General features: G+C 40.7%; 2 protein-coding genes across 3 annotated transcripts in view; both read left to right on the top strand.

The window, feature by feature from the left end:
• The window catches only part of LOC121900313 (proteoglycan 4-like), a 676,357-nt gene that overhangs the window by 482,617 nt on the left and 168,926 nt on the right, over positions 1-24,814 (top strand). The window lies entirely within an intron of this gene.
• On the top strand, positions 1,463-21,791 carry kita (KIT proto-oncogene, receptor tyrosine kinase a). 2 transcript variants are annotated; one of them, XM_042416527.1, is made up of 21 exons: positions 1,463-1,927; positions 4,819-5,073; positions 5,766-6,050; positions 6,200-6,339; positions 7,138-7,330; positions 7,793-7,979; positions 8,806-8,921; positions 9,169-9,283; positions 11,109-11,293; positions 12,793-12,899; positions 13,057-13,183; positions 13,771-13,875; positions 14,199-14,309; positions 14,542-14,683; positions 14,859-14,953; positions 15,057-15,187; positions 15,580-15,702; positions 16,534-16,645; positions 16,738-16,837; positions 17,149-17,254; positions 19,121-21,791. In XM_042416527.1, exons 1-21 carry the CDS (start codon positions 1,873-1,875, stop codon positions 19,298-19,300), a joined length of 2,970 nt encoding a protein of 989 aa, XP_042272461.1. In that variant the 5' UTR covers positions 1,463-1,872; the 3' UTR covers positions 19,301-21,791. The 2 variants fall into 2 exon arrangements, with proteins under 2 accessions (XP_042272461.1, XP_042272462.1); XM_042416528.1 differs by having other exon boundaries at positions 7,159-7,330.

Consider the following 24,814-nt stretch of genomic DNA (forward strand, 5'->3'; position numbering starts at 1 on the left):
TAAATACATACATATACAGAGGCAGAGATCAGTAGTCCAAATGACAAGTTGTAGAATAGATTGAATAATGGCAGCTTGCTGAGCTTAAATCAGACCAAACATATAGGCTTTGTTTTATATTATTCTTTAAATTACTTTTAAAGGGGCACTCCATCAGATTTTACACAAAAAGGTTAGTTTACTTGTCATGGAGAGAACCACTTGGCCTGTGAAAATCATTGTGTAATGTCTTCTTTGGCTCAGGTAAGAGCTTTCTAAAGTCAAAGAGTCTTGACTCTCATGCCTATAATTTAAAATAACCCTGATGATGTTGTCAGAGTTGTTTTGAGTTATATGCTAGAGACTTCAAATATTTGGCAGAAATTGAAAATAAACCGGGGGTGTGGAGTTTGAGAGAGGCATTTAACAGGTGGGGAAGGTCTATGTACATGAAAGATACCATTGAGTTGCATTACGGGAAATGTAGGATCCAGTATTTTTAGAGCTTGACCCAAAATAGGGCCTAAAACTCAGAATCTCTCCGTCTCTGCTGCCTTGATTTTGACAATTGTTTTTTTTTGTTCTTTTAAATCTGTCCCCCAACTTTATGAAGTGAAATCTGTACAGGTCTTTTTGATCTTTAATTATAGCGCCCCTTCAGGAGTCATTATGTTTTAATGTTTTTGGTTCAACTCCAACTGAAAATTTTCCCCAAGGGTACTACAAAAACTGGTTAAATCACTTGAACTGTAAAACCTTGAGGATGTAAAAATGTTATAATATAAAGTCTTATGCAAAAAATAGTATATGTGTAGAGAGAATTAAAAAGTCTAACATCATATCACAGGATAAATAGAAACAGAACATTTAAAATGCAAATTCTGTTTCCCCGAATGGGTTCATCTAAAAAGTCACTCAGAAGGGGAACAGTGTTTGATGTGATCACAACAGGGGATTTTAACTGGCTGTTTTAATTTACAGGATAAACCTGATGTGGATGGAATAGTGGATGATACAAGAACAGCTGTTTGCAATAAAAAAATGGCATAGCTATTTGCTTGCTTTGCTTTGCTTGCAACATTACACACCATCAGAGAGCAGTTACCATGCATGCATGTTTGATAGCCAGTGGAAAACTAGGCCACCTCTGGGAGTGTGCGAGTGTGTGCCAGTGTCCAAATAATGTCATGTGTGGTCTCAGGAGGAAGCAAAAGACAAAGAGTCGTTATCTTCCCCATTTCTGAAGAAATCCCAAAATAAATAAATAAAATAAAATAAAATACTTGAGAAACATTATTGTCTCTTTAGAGCTGAAACTGATGTGTTTTCAGTGTAAAGCGTGAATACGTGTTAGGGTTGCACCCAGTTTTTTGACTAGACATGTGGAAAGTTCTACAGACTTAATTAGATATACTGATTCCTAAAGATTCGGCGTTATCTACAGCAGGATCATTCATGTGGGCTAGATCAAAGCTTTGTACAATTGTTGGTGTGCAATTGGTCTTCATCTGTCAGTCTCTGAGCTCGGTTTTCTAGTCGGGAAGCAGACAACAGGTCCCAAACACCTCCCTCTCTCTGTGTAACGTAGGCTCCACCACTGGCTCGTATAAACATGTTGTTGACGCCACAGACAGTCAGAGATAGGCTACCTGGTCGGCCTGCACCGTCCCCTCTGGCGCGCTCCAGGAGAACAGCATGTTTACAGATAGGCGACGGCTGCTGCTGTTGCGAGCTATACTGAGCATCTGTGCCTTTAAAGACTTGTAAGTGCGCCTCTATCAGAGCCCGCAGTCAACTTCCCACAACCCCGACGCGCTCGGCGAGTAGAGTAGAGCTACCTTGACCATAAAGGCACTGGCTCACCTTCACAACTAGACCCATGGAATAATAACTATGGAATACCACTGGATACTGCTGTCTGTCTTTTTGCAGTTCACCTTCCATCCAGGTAAGGCTGAGCGTTTGCACTTGATGCGCCAGTTTATGAAGGCAACTTGTTGCTGTTCACTTTTGAACAACAAAAGGGTCGACTATATCTTAATGACTGCAGGTATTCAGCTCCCTTTAGCCCGGTAGGTTAATCCACATTATAGTGAATTGAATTGTCTTGCTCTGCATCGCCCTCATGGTGCATTTCTCCACACTTGTCTTTGTTCTTGTAAGTGCAGGCAGGTCTAAAGCCCGCTGATAAGAAAACCTGAAGTCACTGAAACCTCATGAGGAAAGTGGATAGCTACTTTGGGTGATGATCTGGAGCGCGCTACTTTAATAATTTATGTTTTATTTAGAGAACAGAGCGCCATCAACAAAAAGCGATGTGACTGTGGAAGTAAAGTAGGATGCAGAATAACGTACATGACTGCGATCGATGCCGAGAGACTTTTTTAAATATCTTGTTATGGTCGATAAGGGCGACAGGTTCATGCGGTTTTCTGCCGCACATAACCGTCGTTATGGAAATATTGACAACCTCTTATTCCTAGGAAGCATGCAAACGAGCAGCTGCAATATCTCGGACTGTTTAGCCTGTTTATGCAATTCCTCACCTTTTGGATAGGTACTAAATATTGTCACATGTGTGACTTGACACCAAGCCGTTTAGACCTGCAGCCCGAGTTGGTTTGTTTTGCTTTCTTCTGTGGATGGATTTTGACACATTGCATCTATTATGTCTTGGCATCATTTTCAGTCTTGCTGCTGAGGTTAAGGGCCATAAACATCTAATTAGAACACTTTACTGCCTTTTTATACAAATATGTTTGGGTTTTACTCTGTTATGTCAGTTGAGTTTTCACTTTGAAAGGTTTTTATCGGTTCAACTGCAAGTTTATAATTCAAAGTCAACTTTTCATCATGTCAGGAAACAGAGTTTGGGATTTCCCCAGAGATAGCTCGCAAAATTATGGAAATCTGTCTTGGCATGTCGCACACACCTCCTTTCTGTCCCGATACGAGCGGTTAACCATAATGTGATAAAGTGTTGCTGTTTGCACTCCTTTGCACCACTGGTGCGTCCGCGGAGCCTCGTGCAGCTCAGGGCGGGATCAGGTGGACTGTGTTTTGTGGCTTCATTTCCATCAGATCCGATCGCCAGCCCATGGGAGGCCGTTGATGTCCATGTTGATATCATCAGGGAATTTGAATGACTGCCACATTTCCAGTCAGTGTACACAAGCTTACCTGTCATGTGATGCAATACGGCACGCCATGAAGTTTGCCTTAAGCCCGTTCAGACAGGCTGCACACCTAATTCACTTTTTGCCATGTTTTCCTGTGCTCTGCGACAATTTCTTGTGCTATTTAATGATTTAATAAATGTAGCCTATTCCGCATACATCACAAAGAACTGTAAGATCCTCTTTTTTTATCTTCCCCTACTTGCCATGTTGACCTGCCAAACCTTTACGTTAAATTCCACAGTTGTTGGGTAAATATTTAGGACACAGAGGTTCTGCACACACAGAATCCATAAGCATTATTAACAGTCTCTAAACGGACCTGTCTTTGCTGTTTGCTGTTCTGTGATTCTAATAATTTAAGTGTTTGAGATAAGTCTGTCGTGCCATTACACCCTTTCCACAATGTTATCTCTATACACAACAAATACTGTACATATTGTGGCTGAAGTGTAGGCTGTGGGAAAGGGAGAACAATTGACTTCATATGAAATGTATTTATTTATCGTAACAAAGGAGGGGTGAGTGGACGGATGGATCTCTCACACTCCTACTGTACAGAGGAAGCTGCAGCCACAGTTCTGTAGTGTTTTTATCACTGAGGAGCTCAGTGGGGGTTGTGTACCTCTTTTTTTTTTTAGTCTTCTTGGTGATGTTTTCTCAGGGAACAGGAAACATTACTCATTCACTTTCCGCACCTGTTTTCAGTTAGTGCAGCAGATTGAATCTTTGGGTATAGCCGACCCCTTGAAAACATCCACTTCACAGTACCCATCACGCCCAGCTCATGCTACACACATTTGTTTTATTTTATACCATGACTGGTAAAAATATGAAGGAGGAGTTGCATGTTTCTTGTGTGTAGCGCAATTCCTCACTTGATTTCCTTTGCTATTTGATTAGAAAGATGTACTCAGATGTCAAGAGGTTGAGGGTGTGATCTCTGGTGTCACTCCGAGCTCCTTTACCTGCCACTTTACATCATGATAGTCAGACGTTAAAAGCCCAATCATCAACAATCTAAAGTATATTCACATATATCATCAAAGCTTAGCTTGTAGATGAAAAATAACACTTTTTGTGATTCTCAAACCGTTAAGACAAACCGTCTTAAACCGAACAATTATTCTTTTATATATAGTTGTTTTTAAGTGTTAATCTGTGTATCAAAAGACCTCTCAATCAATTTGGGAGTGATAGCCAGTACAAATCTTGTGTTTTGAATTTTGAGGGTGGGGCAATCCTGTTGTTTACATTTGGATCAGGGATTGTACCTTTAAGCCGTTATAATGCACATGAGTCTTGTAGAGTTGTTGACACATCTTGACTTCACAGTGGGGAGGGGGATTATAGCATAATTAGGATCTTTTAAATGCCGCCTAACTCCCCTTTAAGGTTTTTAAAGTAATAATAAAAAAAAGACCTAAATTATCTCTCCAATATTCTGAGACTTGAAAAGATCTTCAGTCTTTCAGGACATTTAAACTCACTTCAGTGTTTAAAAGCATTCCTCCTCTGAGTGATCATAATATCACCAATGTTGCCATGAGGATGTATGATCTTGTCCTGCACAGTGTGGTAAAAAAGTAGACCACTTTGCAACATATAAATAACACAAAATCATGAGCTTGGAATGTTTGCTGTACCTTCATTCCCATTATAGGCAACACAAAGCCCACTATCACCCCTGCCGGCCCCCACCTTGTCGTCCAGCTCAACGCACCCTTCGACCTGCGTTGCCAGGGTGAGAGGAACATGCAGTGGCAGCGGGAGGACCGGCTGAAGGTGCGGGGAGAGAAAAAAACTGTCGGGATGTCCACTCTGCACATCGGCCGGGCTCAGCCTCTTAACATGGGTCGCTACATCTGCCTGGAGGAGAGCTCCAGAGAGAAAACCTCCATCTATGTCTTTGTCAAAGGTAGCTGGATAATCTGTGTATGAGCAAATGTAGGTGATTTGTGGTTGTGTGGTATTTGCGTGTGTGTGTGAGTGAGAGAGAGGAGAAAGATGATTCAAATCAAAAACAGCAGAGGAAATCCTTTGGCATTTCTCACAGCAGTGACAGGGAGCAGTGTGTGTGGGTGTGTTTATAGACAAAGGTGTTTGTAACTTTGCCCCTGACAGGTACAGTAGATACTCTAGCCGATTATCGAGTGCTATAACTGAGTTTTACTGTATCTCCTGCTCTATGTGGCTCCACATCCCCTTGGCTTACTGCCATCACTGCAGGCTTATGTGCTGATCATTCACCCCACAATCCACACTTCTACCTTTAAGGCAACAAGCAGTTTAGATCAGAGGCCCAGATGTGGAATCATCATAAATACTTGCTTATGAGCTTGTGCAGGAGGTAAACTTTTAACTTTTGCCCACAAATACACTCTGTTTTTTTTTATCAGTGCTAGAACCATCATGAAGAAAGAAGCAATTCATAGCAATCATATGGCAAGAAGTCAAAATATGACTTCCCAAATAAAAATATCAGGAATATGGAGCCTGTCGAGCAGTGTAGCGTTTTTATATCATGGAAGTCACAAACTAAAGTTTCAACAACACATTGTTTTTACCGCTCTGACACCACCTTCGATGTGCGATTGCATTTTTTGGCAGATCCCGACAATCCGTTCAGAAAATCAATGGTGTCCAACATTCTCACTCGAGTGGGAGACTCTGTTTCCATCCCCTGCCTAGCAACTGATCCAAGTCTGGTCGACCTGCGCCTAGAAACGTGTTCCAGTAGAGTTCTGGCCCCTGGTCTCCAGTACTCTGCGAGCCTGGAGCAAGGCATCACCATCCACAACACACAAAAGGCCTACGAAGATTGCTATGTGTGCACAGGAACGCTCAGAGAACAGCACGTCAGATCACGTGACTACTATCTGACAGCGAAACCAGGTAAAGCAGTGTAAACACACGCATGCATGTACATTGTTTTGCTTGCTTTGTTTGTTTTGCTCTGTTTTGTTATGCACTAGCTCTACCAAAGTCAGGATTCTGACACATTTATGCAAATTGAATCTTAATTTGAGTTTATTTCCTTCTAGTCCCTGTTGCTCCTCCTGTGATTGAGATGCAGGCACCCAAAAGAATGATTCTCACCTGGGATGAGAGTCTCTTAATCACCTGCAACACCACCAACGTCAATGGAGAAATTAAGCTGAAGTGGGTCACCCCGCCTGGCTCGGTGAGACGCTTCTGCCTTTTCTTTACTGTGTACTGTGCTGTTGGTGTAAGATTCAACTAGATTTTTGTCAGTGGAGCCATTTTTGAGTATTGATTGGTTGTCTTGTGAGATCTAAAGGGGCTTTGATCAGGTCTAGGAGATATTTTACTCAAGAGTTAGGAAGAGTCAGCCACTAAATACCAGCTGTCCTGGGGATTTATAGCCAGCACTAGGGTTATTTTTCTGAATTTATTGTAAAAACTCGCTTATAAATCATCTTTGATATGTCAGAAATGTGAATCCAAATAATAACTACCTGCCAGTTACATTGATTATTGTCCAGGAACATAAAAATTAGTGCCATCTGAGATGCCACAATTCGTAGTCAAAAACTGCAATGATTCAGTAGAAACGTAGCATTTTAATACACACAAAAAACTTCATAAGATTGATGTCATGATGCGCTAATGCAGATTTTTTTAAAAATATTTCATACATAGATTCAACTATTTTAAAAAATGTTTTTGTAATGAAGAGCAGAGTGTGGAGGAGAGAGGTGAAACTCCTGTGTAGCTGATATCAGTGGCTGTCTCTTCTTATAGACGAGAGTGAAAGGGGCCATAGTTCCTGCTGTCTAAGCTTGAGGGTCTTGGCTGTGTGTGGAACATGTGGACTACCGTGTGCATACGTATGTGTGTGTGACTGGATGTGTGTATGTAGCTTGCATGCAGGCACTTGTGTGTCTGTCAGTATTTGTGTGCTTGGCAAGGATAGACATGCAGACGGGGTTAATCTCTAGAGATCTCTGGGCGTTGACAGGGTGCCGTCTGGTATCCACAGCAACCACCAAAGGTTGACGGTGCTTCACGTATCCTGACGGAGGACTTTACTCACGTACGCAGTGCCACATTGCACATTGCGGCGGTCGGACCACAGGACGCTGGGAGGTACCAGTGTGAAGCCGAGAACGAGAAAGGGGTCAACATGCAATCAGTGTGGCTCGATGTTTATGGTGAGTACATGAAGAGATTTGTTTTCGGTTAAAGCTGCGTTCGGTAGATTTTTGACGTCATAAAATATTAAATGAAATGTGTCAAACATTTAACTGACCAATGAGGAGAAATTTTAAGCAGAAGGTGTGACCGGCCAGTCACTCATAGCTGGTATTGGAGTGGTATCAGTCTTGTGTTGAATTTCTTGATATTTCATCTCAAAAAAGCCGACAGCAACTTTAAATTCACCAGTTTTCATGAAATTTGAATGTTAATTGTTCATATTTGGAGTGATACGGTATGTGTTGTCTTGTCCCGTCGCTTTTGACTGTGAGGTCTTCATGTGCATGTGTTGGGTTACTCTGTGGTTTGCCTGTAAGTCTCTTGACGACAACGACTGAAATCATTCTGTGTCCAATGAATATAGACTGTATTTTACTTCTGCAAATCCTGCAACAATATCTAATTTCATTATTTTTCAGAAAAAGGGTTCATCAGCTTAACCCACATAAACAACAGAACCATCCATGTCCGTTCAGGCGAGAGTTTGTCCCTAAACGTTGACATGGAGGCTTACCCAAAGCCATACATCTCCTCCTGGAGCTTCATGGGCCACGAGCTCAAGAATACAACCGACCATGTCATCACCACACACAGTCATGAGTACAGGTGCGACAAAAACACACATACACACACACACACACACACACACACACACACACACACTTACTTTAAGTGTGACTTACCCCAGTCTCACCACATAGATGAAAATGTTCATTAACGTCTTACAATGGAATTTAACACCTTTGGTTTGGAGATGGCTGCAGGTCAGCCAAGGTGCTGATGCAACAGCTACACTTGTTGCAGCTCCCTGAGAAATACGGCAGAAATTTTAAAAAGGCCTATGGGTTTCTAGTGAAACGAGAACTGTCAGAATATAAATGGCTTTCATGGAAATTGAAACCATGAAATATCTGCAGTATTACCTCTGTGCTGCAGATAGAAATTTTACATAATATTATCAAAGGCTGCATGTCCAGCATAATGCATTTTAGTTCACGCTTCATGGTGTGTGAAACAAACATTTCTTTTAATATGACAAGCCTGTGATGTGACCTTTAAGCCTCAATTGGACATGAGAGAACACAGTTTTTCTTACTATGTTAAAAATCAATAAATCTATGTCAGTAAGTGTAGAAAAATTGATTTCTAAAGTAGCCTAGAGAATAATTGGGTATAAAAGGACTGCAAATAGTTAATCATTTTCTGTTAATGCTTTGCATGAGCACGCTGTCGATGAACTGATTTGTATAAAAGAAGACAAAGAGAACACTGGTTATAATCTTAAATGCAAATATCTGAGCATTTTAAATTCTTTCCTCAGGCAGTAAAGAAATGAATGAGCAGAAGCTGTTTCTTTTTTTTTCTTTGTTTATGCACAATTAAAGCAACAATAAGAATTTAACAATTAATATAATTACTTTTTGTTGTTTAGGTACGGCAGCGAGCTGAGGTTGGTGCGACTGAAAACGTCAGAAGGTGGAGTTTACACCTTTCAAGCTTCCAATGGTGACGCATCAGTGAATCAGACATTTACCATCTTTGTTATCAGTAAGTTATGTCATAGATTATGTTAAAGGTTTCCTGCTCCCTTAAGCTATATAATAAAAATTCAGTTCCTCCACATTGCATCCACTGACATGAGGTAAAAGGCTTCATTGACATTTTTTCTTTATAGGTCTATAGCTTTCACCCTCCCTTGTGTGATTTATACCTGGCTGAGGTTCAATACAGTTAAATGTCATGCTGATAAAACTTGTTTTACTTGACATTTAATAAATTAATTTGTATGATTTAGGTAAACCTGAAATTGTATCGCATGAAGGCCCGGTGGACGGACAGGTACGCTGTGTGGCGGAGGGGTTCCCTGCCCCACAGATCACCTGGTACTACTGTGAGCAGCCCTATGTCAGGTGAGATCATCAGACAAAGCGGCTCAATCGGTGAACATTTTAATGTATAGTTTATAAAGGCCTTGGAAACCTATTTTCTCAATCAGCTTCATACTATCAGGGATCGATGCAGATATGTGAAAACACAATTTTCTGTCAAAGTTAAAACAGTTTTGGTTATTTAACATGAGAGATTTCCACATTTCTCTGTTTGTCATTACGTTTCTCACTGGCTTGAAGTGGGCAGACGAAGTGTGACATCATACCTCCATGCGCCAATCAGTGTTTAGTATTGTTGCCAGGCCGCTGTCAATCAAATCTGATCAAACCATACCCACATCGTCCTCATAAAGCAGATTAGCTGGGTTAAGTGTTAAGTGTTGAGTGAGTGTTAAACTTTAAATAAATAACAACTAAGGATTTTTCTTACCAAATTTGAACTTTTATTGTTGCTTATTTGGTAATATTTAATGTCATAGAGAAAGATTTGAAACTTTTCAGAAAGTTTTGAAAGTTTCCAGGGGCTTTAGAAACGACATAAGAGTAAGAAAAACATATGGTCCCATATTCCAGTCTCAAACTTTATCCATATTCCTTTGTGAAAGTTTTTCGTTATTTCTACTTTGGTTTAAAAGACATAAATAAGTACAGACTAATATGCTGGTGTTGTGTAACAACTATGCTGGACGTGCACTGAAACTACAGCCTGAAGTAATTACTGGGATTGGAAACTGATATAAGGCAAATTGGTCATCAGTTTTGAAAACAAAGTAAGCAAAACCTGCCAAATGAAAATCAAAAGCAGCTATATCATGTGTCAACGAACCAACAAAATGCTCTAAAGCTTTCCAGTTACTAGATTTGTGTTTGCTTAACGATTTCACAGCTTTTGCAATGTGTTTCCCACTATATACACAAGGTTTATTTTCTGTAAGACACTATTGATAAGCATTTAGGCTGTTAAAATTGCATTAATGTAGAGTCCCTTCTGGTTATTCTGTAAAGTTTTGGGAGTTTTACTTTATGTTTGCACGCAGCACCACCAACTTATTGCAAAGCACCTTTTCAGATCTTTGTTTGTAGTCTTACACTCAAACTTCCACAAAATCAATTTGAAGCACACCTCAAGGGTCATAAAGGTCACACTTAAGACATATTGGATGAAGGCAAGAATGATGATGAAGGTGGAATGTTGGATTGTGGGATTTGACGAGGCTGACTTGTGATTGGTTGACTGTGATAAGATGATCCCATGTGACAGGGGATTGGAAAAGAATTGACTTGTGATTGGTAGGGACCCAGTACATCTGCCTGGATACAACTGGACACCAGTTCATCTTGTGTCAAACATAAAGTGTGTTGTAGGAGGAGCACCTGGTTGCCATAGCAACTCCAATCCCAAGTGGCACAGCCAATGGATCATAAGTAATTATCCCAACTTCATCCAGTCATTTTTTAATTACAATCAAATCCACTTAACACTCATTACATGCAGGCACGCACACAAAGTATAGAAAGAGAAACTAATGTGACCTGAGTGAGCTTATGACCAGAGAGCACGTAGATAAGAGTTGCTTTTATGGTACAGTGCAGTGAAACATGGAGCCATGGCCTCATTATAAAAAAATCACCTTTGTTTTATGAGCACAGAAGGAATTCCCTGCTAGTATTATGACTTCTGGCAAAACTAATTCCTGGGAAAGGTGTTTTCATGACTAAGGAAAGGAATGTGTGCTTTGCAGAGACTTAGGTCAGAGATGCCAGAGAGTCTTGACTGAGACAATTGATGAATAGCTCGGTGATCCCGTCAACTCGCAATCAACAATGTATAATCTTCTGCCTTCAGGTGCTCCCAACAGGTGAATGCCACCCAGGAAGAGCACAATATCATCACTGTGACACTGTTCAGTCCCATGTTTGGAAAGACAGAGGTGGAGAGTCGAGTGAACATCAGCAGGGGACGATTCAATACTCTGGAGTGTGTGGCCACAGTGCAGGGAGAGCAGGCCTACACACTCTTCTCCATCAGTGGTGAGTTGAGGTATCACACACGCAAATTAATACAGTGGGATGCACACACATATGCTCACAGGTCATGTGGTATTAAAGGGGGTGCCGGCGCCTGGCAGTCTCATGTTTTGTTGTTGAATTGTTATAATCCTCTGCTTGTGTTCACCTTCGGATAAGAATTAAGTGCAACAAAGTCGACAGTGCAGAGAGAGGACTGACGGATGTGAAAATCTCCTCATTTCAAATTGCAGATCTTTGTTTACCCGATTTTAGTTTCATGAAAATGCTGTTTACTAGATTAATCTGAGTGACGTTAAAACTTCTGTCACCTGCCTGTGACTCCCTGCTCTGTGGACTTAGAAACAAAATTTTAAGTTCAGCTTTCTGTAACGCCCTCATAGGATTTATTTCTCAACTCAAAATATTTACTAAAAGCATGATTTGGGTGAGGATTAACCCTTAAATGTGGCCTTAAAGTTAGAAGTTGGTCTCCTAAAATCTGTTAGGTAAACATTAGCACGGAGAGATATCTCAGACATGATTGGCTACGATAAGATGTTGTCACTTACAGATAGGAATTAGCTTTAGTCCATTGTTTACTCTATGACTCCAAATCCGCTCTGTTATAACGGCTTCCCCATCTGCTGTATAATGTCCTGAAAGTGGTAACAGCACTGGAACCGAAAGTATAACAAGTTGTCCCTGCCTCAGCCTGAAGACCCGGGTTTATGCAGGACACTGGGGGCTAACTGTGGCTACAGCGGGTATGTGGGCGAGCATTATGAGGGAGGAGAATGTTCGCAGCCAGACAAGACAGGCCTTTGGGAGTGTGTGCCCAGGATTTTTATGCTTCACAGAGTAACAGCAGACCAGGCGGAGGCGCTGAGAGTGTGGAGCGCAGTAGGAGTCCTGGCAGTGCTGGGAGTTCTGGGGCTGTAGGAGGCTTGGAGGTGTCAGTGAGCTGCAGCAGAGAATACACAGGGCTTTAGAAACCACTGACAGGTTTACAGGGGATTAGTTCCTGCAGACTCTGCATTCTCAGATTTGAAGTGGAGAGAAAGCTTCTTATCTCTAAAGAGCTTATTACACCCCACTGTACAGAGGAGCTAAACAATAAGGCATCACAAACAGCCAGACACAAAGGAACAGAACACTGATTACATATAATTACTCACCAGCACAGCTGTAAAAGCAACAGCAATACAGTAAAATACTGTATAATCAAAAGGGATTAAAAGCAGTTAACAAACAAAATAAAGTGGAGAATTTGCAAACATGAAATAGCAGAGGACCCTACTGTATGTATACATAAATAATTGGATTAGTTTGCTGTGATTTGACCAAAGAGGGCATCACTATGACTTAACTTTCTGTGGCTTACCTTAATGCCCCTTTGCAATGTCATTTAGAGTATAAACATGGCAAACCACTGAGAGAGTCACTGTTTGACTCTGTTGTCACTGCTCTCATACTGTGTATATCTTATGGTACCTAACAGAATCATATCTGTCTTCCTGCAGAGAGGACTGTTCCCCATGATCTATTCACCCCTCTGCTAATTGGCTCTGTATCAGCAGCAGCCATCCTCTGTCTTGTTCTTATCATGCTGTTCTACAAGTATATGCAGGTAAGACAGTTCCGCTCATTTCCTGAGTGGCACACCCTCTATCTTCAAATTTTGAGACATAACAGATCAAGAAATAAAGAATAGCATGTTCAACCCTATGAGTTTGTTTGTATCAGTCATGTCTGTTTTGCTCTCTTTTTGTTTGCCTTCACACCAGAAACCCAAATACCAGATACAGTGGAAAGTTATCGAGGGCATCCACGGCAATAACTATGTGTACATTGACCCCACCCAGCTGCCGTATGATCACAATTGGGAGTTTCCTCGAAACAACTTGCGTTTTGGTGAGCAATTTGCACTCCTCATGTGCTGCAGCCACTGATTCATCAAAAAAAAATCTGTGATGTGTGCTGTATTGAGGCCTCTATAATTCTATTAATCTGTCATTTCTGACGCACTGTGACACTGAAATGTACATCCTGGTTGTCACTGTAGGAGCAGAGTGAAATGGAGATAAATGGAGGTTTGACTCAGTAATAGTCTCTGTAATCAAGCCTAACAGTGCAGTTGGCATGACATCATTGCTGCCACCCTCAGGCTACTTCATGCTGATTGACAGACTCTGTTTTCTGTGTATTTGGACACAGCATTAAGGTTTGAGCCATGTCTGTGGTCATTACCGACGAACCAGTTCTACAGCTCATTAATGAAGAAACCCCACTCCCTCACTGCAAACATAATATTGTTGACATATTCTGGGTGTTGTTTTTAACAAACCTCCTTAAACAGGATCCTGCGTGTCCTGTTGGCTACGCACGCAGCCCGGGGGGTAAAACTGGTGTGTTGTCCTAGGAACGCTGGCATGTGGCCAGTTTGAGGGAGGAAAACAAGATGGGGAGTAACAGTTTTGTGTCTGTCTTCTTGTGTTCAGGGAAGACACTGGGATCTGGTGCATTTGGAAAAGTGGTGGAAGCAACTGCGTATGGACTCTCCAAAGCAGATTCAGTCATGACGGTGGCTGTGAAAATGCTCAAATGTAAGCACCTACATGCAAAGGCATTGGCACGAGCACAGTCTAGCAAACTGACTAAACGTAGCTATTTGATAAATGTGCATAATAGCTATGATTTATTAAGAATTAATTAATAAATAATTTTCCTGTAGATGTTTAAAGACAGGCAGTTATTATGTTGATATTTTTACTGGGTGGTTTGCACACTGCTGCCAAGTCAACATATTAAACAGGCACCCTTTTATTTTAATTAGCCTCCAGCAATCATGGGTGAATTTGAGCTTAGTTTACTCCTAATCCTTTTGCACATGCTGATTGTGTTCCAACATTTTTTTTTTCTTCCACAGCAAGCGCTCATGCCACAGAGAAAGAGGCACTGATGTCAGAGCTGAAAGTCCTCAGTTACTTGGGAAACCACATGAATATTGTCAACCTGCTGGGAGCCTGCACTGTTGGAGGTGCGGCAGCCATGTTGTCCAGCATGATAATTAGGAATGTGGAATAAAACTAGAAACCTCAGACATTGTTTACAACATTTAAGATGATTAATTTCCTTCTGATTCTTGCTGTCAGTATGTGTATCAAACCATGCTTTACCACACCACATTGGTACCGTTTCACTTTCTAAATCAGCTGTTTGTTATATTTCTGGAAATATCACTGACATGAGGCGTGTTTTTTCATCTGCAGGCCCTACACTGGTGATTACAGAGTACTGCTGTTTCGGAGACCTCCTTAACTTTCTACGCAGAAAGAGAGAATCCTTCATCTGCTACAAGCTCGAGGAAGACTGCTACTACCGCAACGTCGTGCCACAGAGAGACGCAGCTGGGTCAGGTTCTTTTATGTGTTGAAGAATGGGAGAGTGGTTTATTGTGTTTGGAAGAGAAAAGAAAGTACTAGTATTTACTATCCAGAACGTGCGTAGGAGGAGAGTATTTAGACGGCAGCGTGCCTATGTGCGACTGTGCTCAGCTCAGACCAGACTGCTCCTTTCCTCTTCACAGTGACAGCTTGAACGGCTACATGACCATGAGGCCTTCTGCTGCTGGCAACCTTCCTTTCAGCTCATCTTCTGAGAAGAGACGCTCACTGCGCAAAGGCAAGCCAGCCATTCATCAAATTCTTCAGACTTAATAGACACAGTTGAATAAAGGCTTAAACCATATCAGAAAAAATAATTTTGGACCCGTTTGTCCCTTCAGGTGGCTCTTACGCTGAAGCAGATGTTGAGAGTGAAATGTTTGACGAGGATGGTCTGTCTCTAGACACTGAAGACCTTCTCAGCTTCTCCTACCAAGTGGCCAAAGGCATGGAATTCTTAGCCTCCAAAAATGTGAGCATCCACTCTTAAAATAACAACTGTCAAGCTAGATTTCTGCATAAAACTGAATGTGAATTTCTACAAATCATATCTGACTGTTTTTTTTTGTTTTTTTTAAACACAAAGCGTTGGTCATGTTTCCACAGCTAGTAAGCGGACCTAAAACGCATGTTGGAGCATGCTGTTGAAAAATTTATTAGTCATGGGGGCAAAGATACTGTGGCCGATAAGCTCATGTATCAGTGTCAGTGGTTGTGTGTTACACAGAATCAGATGTGGAAATTCAGTACCAAACTGCATCGGGAAAAAGCGCTTCATTCGTGACTAATGTTATATTATTGATTGGTCACGTAGCTAATGTGTATCATCAGATATTATAGGTAGTGGTGTGCTTTGTTTTCCAGTGTATCCACAGAGATCTGGCAGCCAGAAATATCCTACTGACTCAAGGAAGAGTGGCAAAGATATGTGATTTTGGCCTGGCCCGGGACATCACCACAGACTCCAACTATGTAGTCAAAGGCAATGTAAGTCTGCACTAACGATGTGACACTTCATGAAAGTCCCACTGCAACATGACATCCTTCTACTGTATTAAATCAACCTCTGTCCTTAGATTTACTGGTTTGGAACTGCTTAAATCAATTTGTAAAGTAATAAATTAGTTTATTGGTAAGTAAATAATAAAGTTAATTGGTGGGCCCTTGCATAATCTGTCATGTCATCATTTGTCAAAGCTGCTGTTTATGCAACCTTCCTCCTTAGGGACTGTTCCTTTCTCTAGAAAGCTAATTTTAGCTGAAGGTGTATGACGATAAATCATCTAAGGAATATAATATTTGAAAGTAGTTAGTTGAAGGAACATTATTTAGTCTTGAGGATGTTTTGAAACACAGTTTCAAGATCAAACAAGGCAATTTGCCTTTGACTCACTCCTCCTAGAAAATATTCAGCAACTTACGCGAACTGTATCTTGAACCTTATTTCTCAACAAGCCTGTTCTCAGATCATCGTGTCTTCTGAGAACTGTTAAAAAATGAATTTTCCAAAAGAACTCCTCTCAAAACTCAAGGCAACAATTCCCTTTTTAACTTTTTGTTTTTTCTCTGTTTCTGCAGTGGCCTCTCTTGTACTTTATTGTTTCATTTGTTTAATTGCTGCATTTGAATTGTTAGCCTTAAGATAGCATAGTACACAGGAACAGTTGTTGAGGCTTGTATACAAACCCGACATGCATATGACAGCTGATGAACTGGCTGTGGTCTGTCACAACTTGTTTGGCCATAAAAGTAAAATAACATCACTGATTAAAAGTTTCCAATTGTTACTGAATGCAATTTTCCATCACTTTCTTTCAGGCTCGTCTTCCAGTGAAATGGATGTCTCCAGAAAGTATCTTCGAGTGCGTGTATACGTTTGAGAGTGATGTGTGGTCATATGGCATCTTGCTCTGGGAGATCTTCTCACTGGGTATGTCTATCAAATCTGTGTGTGTGGTATTCTGGCTTTTCCATGCGTTTTCAGAAGCACATAGTGTAACGAGATCTCTCTTCTTAACATAGGAAACAGTCCTTATCCTGGTATGCCTGTCGATGCCAAGTTCTACAAACTGATAAAAGAAGGATACAGACTGGATGCGCCAGAGTTTGCACCCAGTGAAATGTGAGTTTCTGTTGAAGTGAAATATGAGCGTGTGTGAAAGGTGTTGAAGTGAAATGCGAGTGAGTGTAGAAGGATCATAGCAGAGATCGTGTGGTTGGATAGATGGAGGTGGTGAGACTATGAAAGAATGTGATGTGGGGGATTTGAAAAGCAGCCTGCTCTCATCCTGTTGCATTTGGCTTTTCACAAGCATATAACTACAGTAAAACTGGGACATGTAAAAACTCTTGAACAGAAAGCAAGACAAGCAAAGAAAAGGAAGGGAATGTGGACAAATAAAACTGTTTGTGTGCTCATATATTGCTTTGCAGGTATCAGATTATGCGGTCCTGCTGGGATGCTGACCCCTTCAACAGACCCCCCTTCAGGAAGGTCGTGGAAAGGATTGAACAACAGCTGTCAGATGCCACTAAGCATGTAGGTCGCACCACTTTGAGATTGTTTACTTTCTCTGTAAAGAGATCAAAATTCCATTCCTTAAAAATAATGAACCGAGAAGACTTCACACACCATTCAGCAGGGTTATGACATTGTGAAATAGAGGCAATTCTTGGGTCCTAAAACCTGATGTTACATGGTTCATGTGATACCTTTGGCATTATTTTTAAGCCCTTAAGCTTTCACAAACAAACAAACTATCTAAAAAAACAGAGAATGTTTTTACATATTGAACAACATGAAGCTAAGCAATGTCCTCTATGCTAACAGATAAACCAATGATTATTTTATTTTAATTCTTCAAACACTCCCTGATAGATTTGTTTTTTAAAGCGGATGACTGTGGCAAGCACGCTAGGTGTGGATTTCTGCCATTTTCAAAGCCACCTCTAGAGTGTTCACACATAATTTAGCCGAGGGTCTGGGGCCTCACAGCATGAGCATATGTCTTTGAACTCCCTGGTCATCTGATTTACACATGCAACATATGAGGGGTTCCACTGTTCTCATGATTTTCCACTTACACCACAACAACTTTGATAGTTCATGCTTTAAGCTTTAAAGGGACAGTTTGACATTTTGGGAAATATGCCTATTCATTTTCTTGCTGGGAATCAAATGAGAAGATCAATGCCACTCTCATGTTTGTGGATTAAATATGAAGCTACAGCCAGGAGGCGGCTAGCTTAGCTTAGCATAAAGACTGGAAAGAGAGGGAAAGAACTAGCCTGGCTCTGTCCAAAGCTAAAAAACATGCATTCCACCAGCTCCAAAGCTCACAACTCACCATGTTATATCTAATTTGTTTAATTCATACAAAAAACAATTAAGAAACTATTTCTTCAGGAAATAACTGCACCTGGCCAAGAAGTAGTCCAGTCCAGTAGTACATAACTGCTCGTAAAATCACAACTTTTTTCATTTGGGTTATTGTACGGATAAAAGGTGCAATACACAACATTCAGTGCCACTCAATGTCAGTAAACAACTATCTGCTATGTAAAGATATCGTGGAGTAATGGCAACCTGAGCAGAGAATGAAGTCACACTCTGTGTGTGTGTGTTGTAATCCGAGCCTCTCTGTTCTTTGTTTGATAGCCGGTCCAGCCACGCATGCATGTTATTGCATGTGAGCGTGCATGCTAGTGTATCTGAGTGTGCATGTTAGTGCATGTGAGTCACTCTGTGTGCTCCATGTGTCCGTTTTCAACATGGCAGCTGGTCAAAAAGTTTCTCATATTACAGCTAAACAGAACATTAAAATATGTTTCTGAAAACATTAGCAGTAAGAGAATCTTGATCCATTTGATCAGCACTGCCTAGTTTGACAGTTTGATCTGAGTTTCGTGAGCTGTCAGTTCAGGGGGCGCTTTCTTTTTTTTTTTTCTTTTTCCAACTTCATTGAGTAAATAATGCACACATTTGTTTTGGTCTGAGATGCCGGTGCTACAGCGAGACATCTAGTGAGGCTTAATGTCGTATATTGGACCTTTAAATTAACGAGATATAACGTGTTAATTAGTAACCTTCAGGTGGTGCTCGTAGGCATATTTTGTCACCTTTGGACAGAGCCAGGCTACCTGTTTTTCTTTACATCCAGTCTTTATGCTAAGCTAAGCTAACAGACTCCTGGCCATGAGCTAGGCAAGAAAGTGAACAAGCATATTTCCCAAAATGTCATACTATTCCTTAAAGTTTATTTGTTATTTGTTGATGTAGCGGCACATATATAAAACACTAAAGTAAGAAAAGAGACACATTGTGCAGATTATATGAATACTGAAGTTTAACTGAGATGTTTGAACAAACCTCTCTTTCTCTCCACCAACTCTTCCTCATTTTCAGATTTATCTCAACTTCAGCTCCAGGATTCCTGTGACGCCCGGAGCCAGGGAGGAGCCGAGTTCTCAGAGCATGGCGTTTCACCCAAACTCAGCCGGCAGTAATAGCGCTCCAACCCAGCCCTTACTGGTCCAACATGAGGTCTACCTGGAGGGGACAACCCTCAGAGCCCAACGGGTGTAAGGACCCACCCAACCTGTCTTGCTGCCTCATAAAGTGCCTGGAATGTTCCGCCACAAACCACCCAAACACTACACCTGCCCACCCCCACCCCCCACCCCCCGATACCAATGGCATTTGATGTCACGTGTCGCAGACAGAATGGTAATTGCCATTTGTTGCTAGAAAGAACAACAAAGGAAGAATGGCTTTTATCATTGCTATCACTATTATTGCCTACTGATTACAGGGAGAAAAGTTGGACTAATGCTCCCCTGCTCACAGCAAGTAACTCTTAAGGCACCGGGGAGGCGGAGGGACTCTAAAACTGTTGTACATTATCACTGCTATCTGTTTTGTTATTTTGAGTTTTTCAGTCAAATTTTTCCTACATATTTCATAAAGATTGTTTTGTTGTTTTTTGGCACTCCGTATGTAACTGAGATGTTTCTTTCTATCTATTTGGAGTTTTTTTCTTTTTATTACATTTTGTGTTTTGTTATTCTTTGTTGTTTTTCTGTCATGGACATTTTATGTAGTGTTTTTATTTTGGTTGGCTGTTGCAATTGTCGGAGGAAAAAAAGCACTTGAGGCACTTGAAATTCACATCACTCCATACACCACGTATACACCAGCTTTCATTTATTTTTTTTATTCTTTTATTGTCAGTATTATTTCCATCTGTTCAGCTTTATGTTTATATGAAGGATATAATTTTCAGGGGCCAATTCAAATTGAGATATCAAGACACTGGTATATAAGCTACAGTATTAGTAGACAACATGGTAGACATGCTTAGAGTCCATAAGTGCTTCAAGTTGATTAGTTGATACATTTCTGCTCATTTTATGTTGGATGTCACTACCTAGAGAGCAAATAACTTTCTTTACAGGATTTGATTAACAGATACACTTATTTATACCATGTATCAGCCCATTATTACTTTACATACACAGTTGTCTTCAGAGATGTGGTATAGACATGGTACTCTAGCTTTTCATTTATGTGCTTGTTGACTGTATATGTGTACATATCTGTAGATAATGATACTAATCATTACAATATGATGAGAGTTAAACATTTGACAAAGAAGACACTCTGTGATGCCTGTAACTCTGAGGAGCTTCAGCGTTCGTCCTGGTTTTGTTACATATAAGTAATCCAGGTGTATAGTTTCACTTTTTGACAACTGGACTGCTGGAGAGTTCTCTTGTAAAGGTGTAAATAACTGTTCAGGTTTATATGGTTTCTCTCCTGCCACATCCAGTGTATGATCTTTGTTTACAAGCATGAGACAGGTACTGCCATTTCTGAGATGTGTTTTCTCTGCTTTACACCTTCTACCCCTTCATGAAGGACCAGGAAACAGGAACTTGTCTGTTTAGGCTGACAGGCAGTTGGTGTGTTTTTTGCCCATACTGCTGCTGAAGTTCTCTATTGTATATATCATGATCAAGTCAGGGCGATGCTAATGTGAAATGCCATTAAGTGAACTGCAGTAATCTCTGAGGCAACAAGCCAGATGAAGACTGAGGGTCATCAAGGCTCAACACTGAGTAAGAGTGGCTCAGTGTGTTGGTCATCTCATTGTTCCCCCGGCCAGTAGCTGGTTTCCCAGCAGTCCTTCTCCTCTTTGTATCCAGCTGTTTCCTCCATCAGAAGTGGGTCTATCAGTAGCTCTCAGCCAGTAGTCTGTTCCAGTTCAGACCATTACGATTCCCCTCTTCCCACTGGTGGATGTTGTTGTGAAGAGCACCAGGAAAGTGTCCTGTTTGTGTGTATGAACATGTGTTTGTGTGTGTTTGTATGCGTGAGAGCATGCACGTCTACTCGTCTTTGTATGCGTGTCTGTATGTTTGCAGAATTAAAAGAATTATTGTTATAAGAGGTGCCACTACTAAAGATTCATCAAAGTCGTTTAGGCTACTAAAACCCCACAGTCTTACTGCTCTGTCTTTTTGTAAATATAAATGTGCATATGTTGTAAAGTAATGTTGATGCTTTTGAAGATGTTTATCTTACTGAAGATGTGGTACATTCATGCAAATTTTTATTATGCTGTATTTTCTTACGTGTGCACAGATTTCCAACTGTAGACTCAACTGGAAAACGCTGCTTGTGTCTCTGTCACCATGGTAACTTAAATGGAAGAGATTCGCTTTAGCTAATGTTTTGATTTTGGCTAATTGATCATTTCGACCCATGTGCCAGTTCACTTGGTAACTGCCACAGTAAAACAGGCTAAACTGTTCTCAATGGTCATATCAGACCATCAGTATTTATGGCAATATCAGTCAAAAATGACATTACTGTATCTTACAACCTGGAGGGAGATGTCTGAGACAAATAGAGATTATTTTTCATTTCATTGCTCCCCTAACATCTTAGAGGTTTTTCCTGCATTTTGCTACATATTTATTAAACCTAAGGCTTTAGTGTTACCATGTAAATTTGATGTGTTGCTGTTACATATGTCAATGTAAATAAAATTGTGTATATTGAATTCCCAATGAAATTTTTTGGTCCTTGAATACATCATTTCTCATTGAAAATGCATCTTGCTCAACATAGGTCACTTTAAATCTCCTGAAATCAGTGCTGTAATGAATGGAAATCTTTTAATGACTGACATATGACAGTCATTACAAATTTTCCAAGTGCAGTGCCAGCCATGTGAATTCTCAAAGCAGTTTGTCCCCTCAGGCGGTTGTCACAAGTGATTCAGATTATCTCTACTTTGCTGTGAAATGGAGGTTAACTGGACCTCAGTTTTGCTGAATGCTATGTGAAGCACAGTAATGGACACTATATGTTTTTTTTAGCCATTCTTCCTGCTCTACACTAAATCCTTTGGCCCCTGCCCAGAAAGGGACATCTGGTCGTTAGGGGAAAGCCACAAGGAGGATTCGGAGTCACCCACAGACAAGCCCGGTGTACAAATTTGTGTGGGCTGAGTCTATTGTTTTAGGATCTAACTGATAAGAGACAGGCAGGAAATCCCACCATTGAAGCAACAGAGTAGTTGGATGCGAATGACTTAGGGAAGTTTTAGAAGAAGAGTGAAAGACTGAGGTGAATCTTTGTGCTATTACAGTAATAAGGCCAAGACAACATCAACGCTTCTCACTGCAGCCAACAGATATTTTCACAATATGAAATATTATTTGTCACAGCATTTCATTGTCAATGAATAATATATGTGTGTATTAATTAAGTCTGTTTATGACCTTGCTCCTAAGAAAGTTACAGTTACAGAGTCAGTTGCTCCTTCCATCCTCTTACAGCAGTTGAATGTCAATGAAATACAGATGTTTTGGAACATATTTCAAAGACATTGAGTCTGTCAAACCTTTTTTATATGATTAGGCTCCAGGCTTCCTTGAGGGCTAATAGGTGTGCACTGCATCAGTATGAAAATGTTCTTGTTGAAGTAAGTATACTACTCTATTAACACTGACATTTATAATGTAGCTAAGGGGGTTTGTCAGACAGTAGAGCCATTATTCATCACTTGAAACCATCTTGTCTCCTTTCTCTCTGCCCATTGGAAAGATGAAAAGTGGGAAGTGATATGGCTCCGAAAGAGTAGACACATTTGTTTTCTGTTATATCAGAAAATATAAAACGAACATGTGCTGTGTTTTGTGCAACAGGTCCCCTGTCAATATGTGGTGGCTGCAGTTGCTCAACTCGCTGCGGTTATTCGTTGTGGTTGTAAATTTGATAAGCATGTCTCTCTCCTTCCGACACTGTTTGTGGTAAATCTGGCAGTTTAATATGAAACACTTTCTCCATGTTTTTAAGCTTAAGGTAAGAAGGAAACAGTAAGGCTGGTGCGTTGTGGACAGTACAAAGATTAACAGTAACTTCTGTGGACAGAAAGACGACTTTTCTAGTTTACAAATGTATTTTCTTTGTGGATTTCCAGAATTTAGAATATTACTGCAAATACCCAGAAACAAAATTACCTTCAGCTTCTGCAAAGTTGCCTAATGACAAATTATTTAGAGTAAAGGAACATTTAACAGTACCTCCAGGTCCTCTATTAAATGACCTTCCTTGACCACGTCACAGTGTCTTTCCTCAGCATCATGTGATGCTTGATGCCTTACCATGTGATGCTTGAGCACCATCTTATTTTCAGTGAACTACTATGTAACGGAGATAGAATCAAGTCTTCAGATAGAAAAAAGGGTTGTCCTGATGTACACCAGAACACATTCCCATTCCCGCTAGCCTCCCACGGCTCTGGTGAGCTGAATACCAGCATTGTCACAGACTGTGTCCTGCATTAACCAACTTACTGTAACTTCTGGTCACGTCTTGAAGACTTTCAAAAATAGCAATTCACCTCAGAAATGACATATATTGCCAGTAAACATATTAAACAAATGAGGTGGAAAAATGTTTTTATTGTGCACATTTAGCAGTTAGATTATTTGCAGGGGTAAGAAAGGAAGGCAATATGGGTGCCACATATGGGTTACTTTCTGGGTCACCACCACTTCCTCATATTTGCTCAAGCTGCTCAGGAAACATGCACCCCTGTGTGCACCCTGACAGAGCCAAGGAGGGGTGCTGCTGCAGCCTGTCAGCCAGAAGCTCAGAGATACAGAGACCGCAGCGGGAGCAAGCAGAGATGGTTGGTTGAGGATGAGTTGTGTGTGTGTGTGTGCAGAAGGTGGTTAAGGATCTGTGTGTGGTGGGGGTTGTTGGGGGGCAAATTTTATCTAAGGTACACTGCACTTCCTCATGTGTTAAGAGCAAACCTTCTGTTCCCAGCACTGTGTGTCGGGTCAGTAACAGCTACATTCAGTCCCAGGCAGGCAGGCAGGGCTCGGGACTCTAGCAGATGGCTGCCATGACTCTGTTGTAACTATAAAAATACTAAGCAAACTTGATGGGTAAACAACTCTCTCACATTTTGTTTGCTTTGAAACATTTTATAGGGTTGACTCATGACATGTAGAGACATCATAGACATTGTCTTGTTTGGTTAAATTATAAAAGTCCTGGAAAATTTACACACTCAAAAATGTGTTTTACTTTTGTATTGCTTCTTCAGCTTCACTGTGCAGAATAATGTATGTACAGTTGGCATAATGCATGTGAGTTTGACACCAGAGGGCTGTTTTCACATTCTCCTGCTGAAAGTGCTATGAGCATGATTTGTCACGTCACAACTAGTTTGAGGGCCAGTAGTGGTCTAGTATGCAACTTACACAAGTGTGATGTGAAGATCTAAAGCCTCCAGTGCACAAACACTGAAAATGGACTTTACAGTGAAGCAGGAGACATCTTGTGTCCAGCAGTTAAACTTTGGTAATGAAAAATATTTGTATATTCATATATTCTGGATTTTTCAGAGGGGAAATGAGCAGAAGTCATTTTAAGAATTTATAACTTTATAACTGAACTTTAAAAAAAACAGTGACTATGAACATTGAAATGTCATCACCTTTTAAGTTGATTTATTGAACCTGTTTCTTATTCACACATTAGGCAGTATTTATTAACATTATTATTCATTAGGAGTCG

This window comes from Thunnus maccoyii, chromosome 7, assembly GCF_910596095.1.
Source record: "Thunnus maccoyii chromosome 7, fThuMac1.1, whole genome shotgun sequence".
Classification (NCBI taxonomy): Eukaryota; Metazoa; Chordata; class Actinopteri; order Scombriformes; family Scombridae; genus Thunnus; species Thunnus maccoyii.

What these genes read in the sequence shown, in the direction of transcription:
- kita (XM_042416527.1), top strand. Translation starts at nt 1,873, where the DNA reads ATGGAATACCACTGGATACTGCTGTCTGTCTTTTTGCAGTTCACCTTC. An exon ending in GGCTGTGAAAATGCTCAAAT is followed by an intron (nt 13,876 to 14,198) that starts GTAAGCACCTAC and finishes TTTCTTCCACAG; the next exon opens with CAAGCGCTCATGCCACAGAG. An exon ending in GGGAGCCTGCACTGTTGGAG is followed by an intron (nt 14,310 to 14,541) that starts GTGCGGCAGCCA and finishes TTTCATCTGCAG; the next exon opens with GCCCTACACTGGTGATTACA.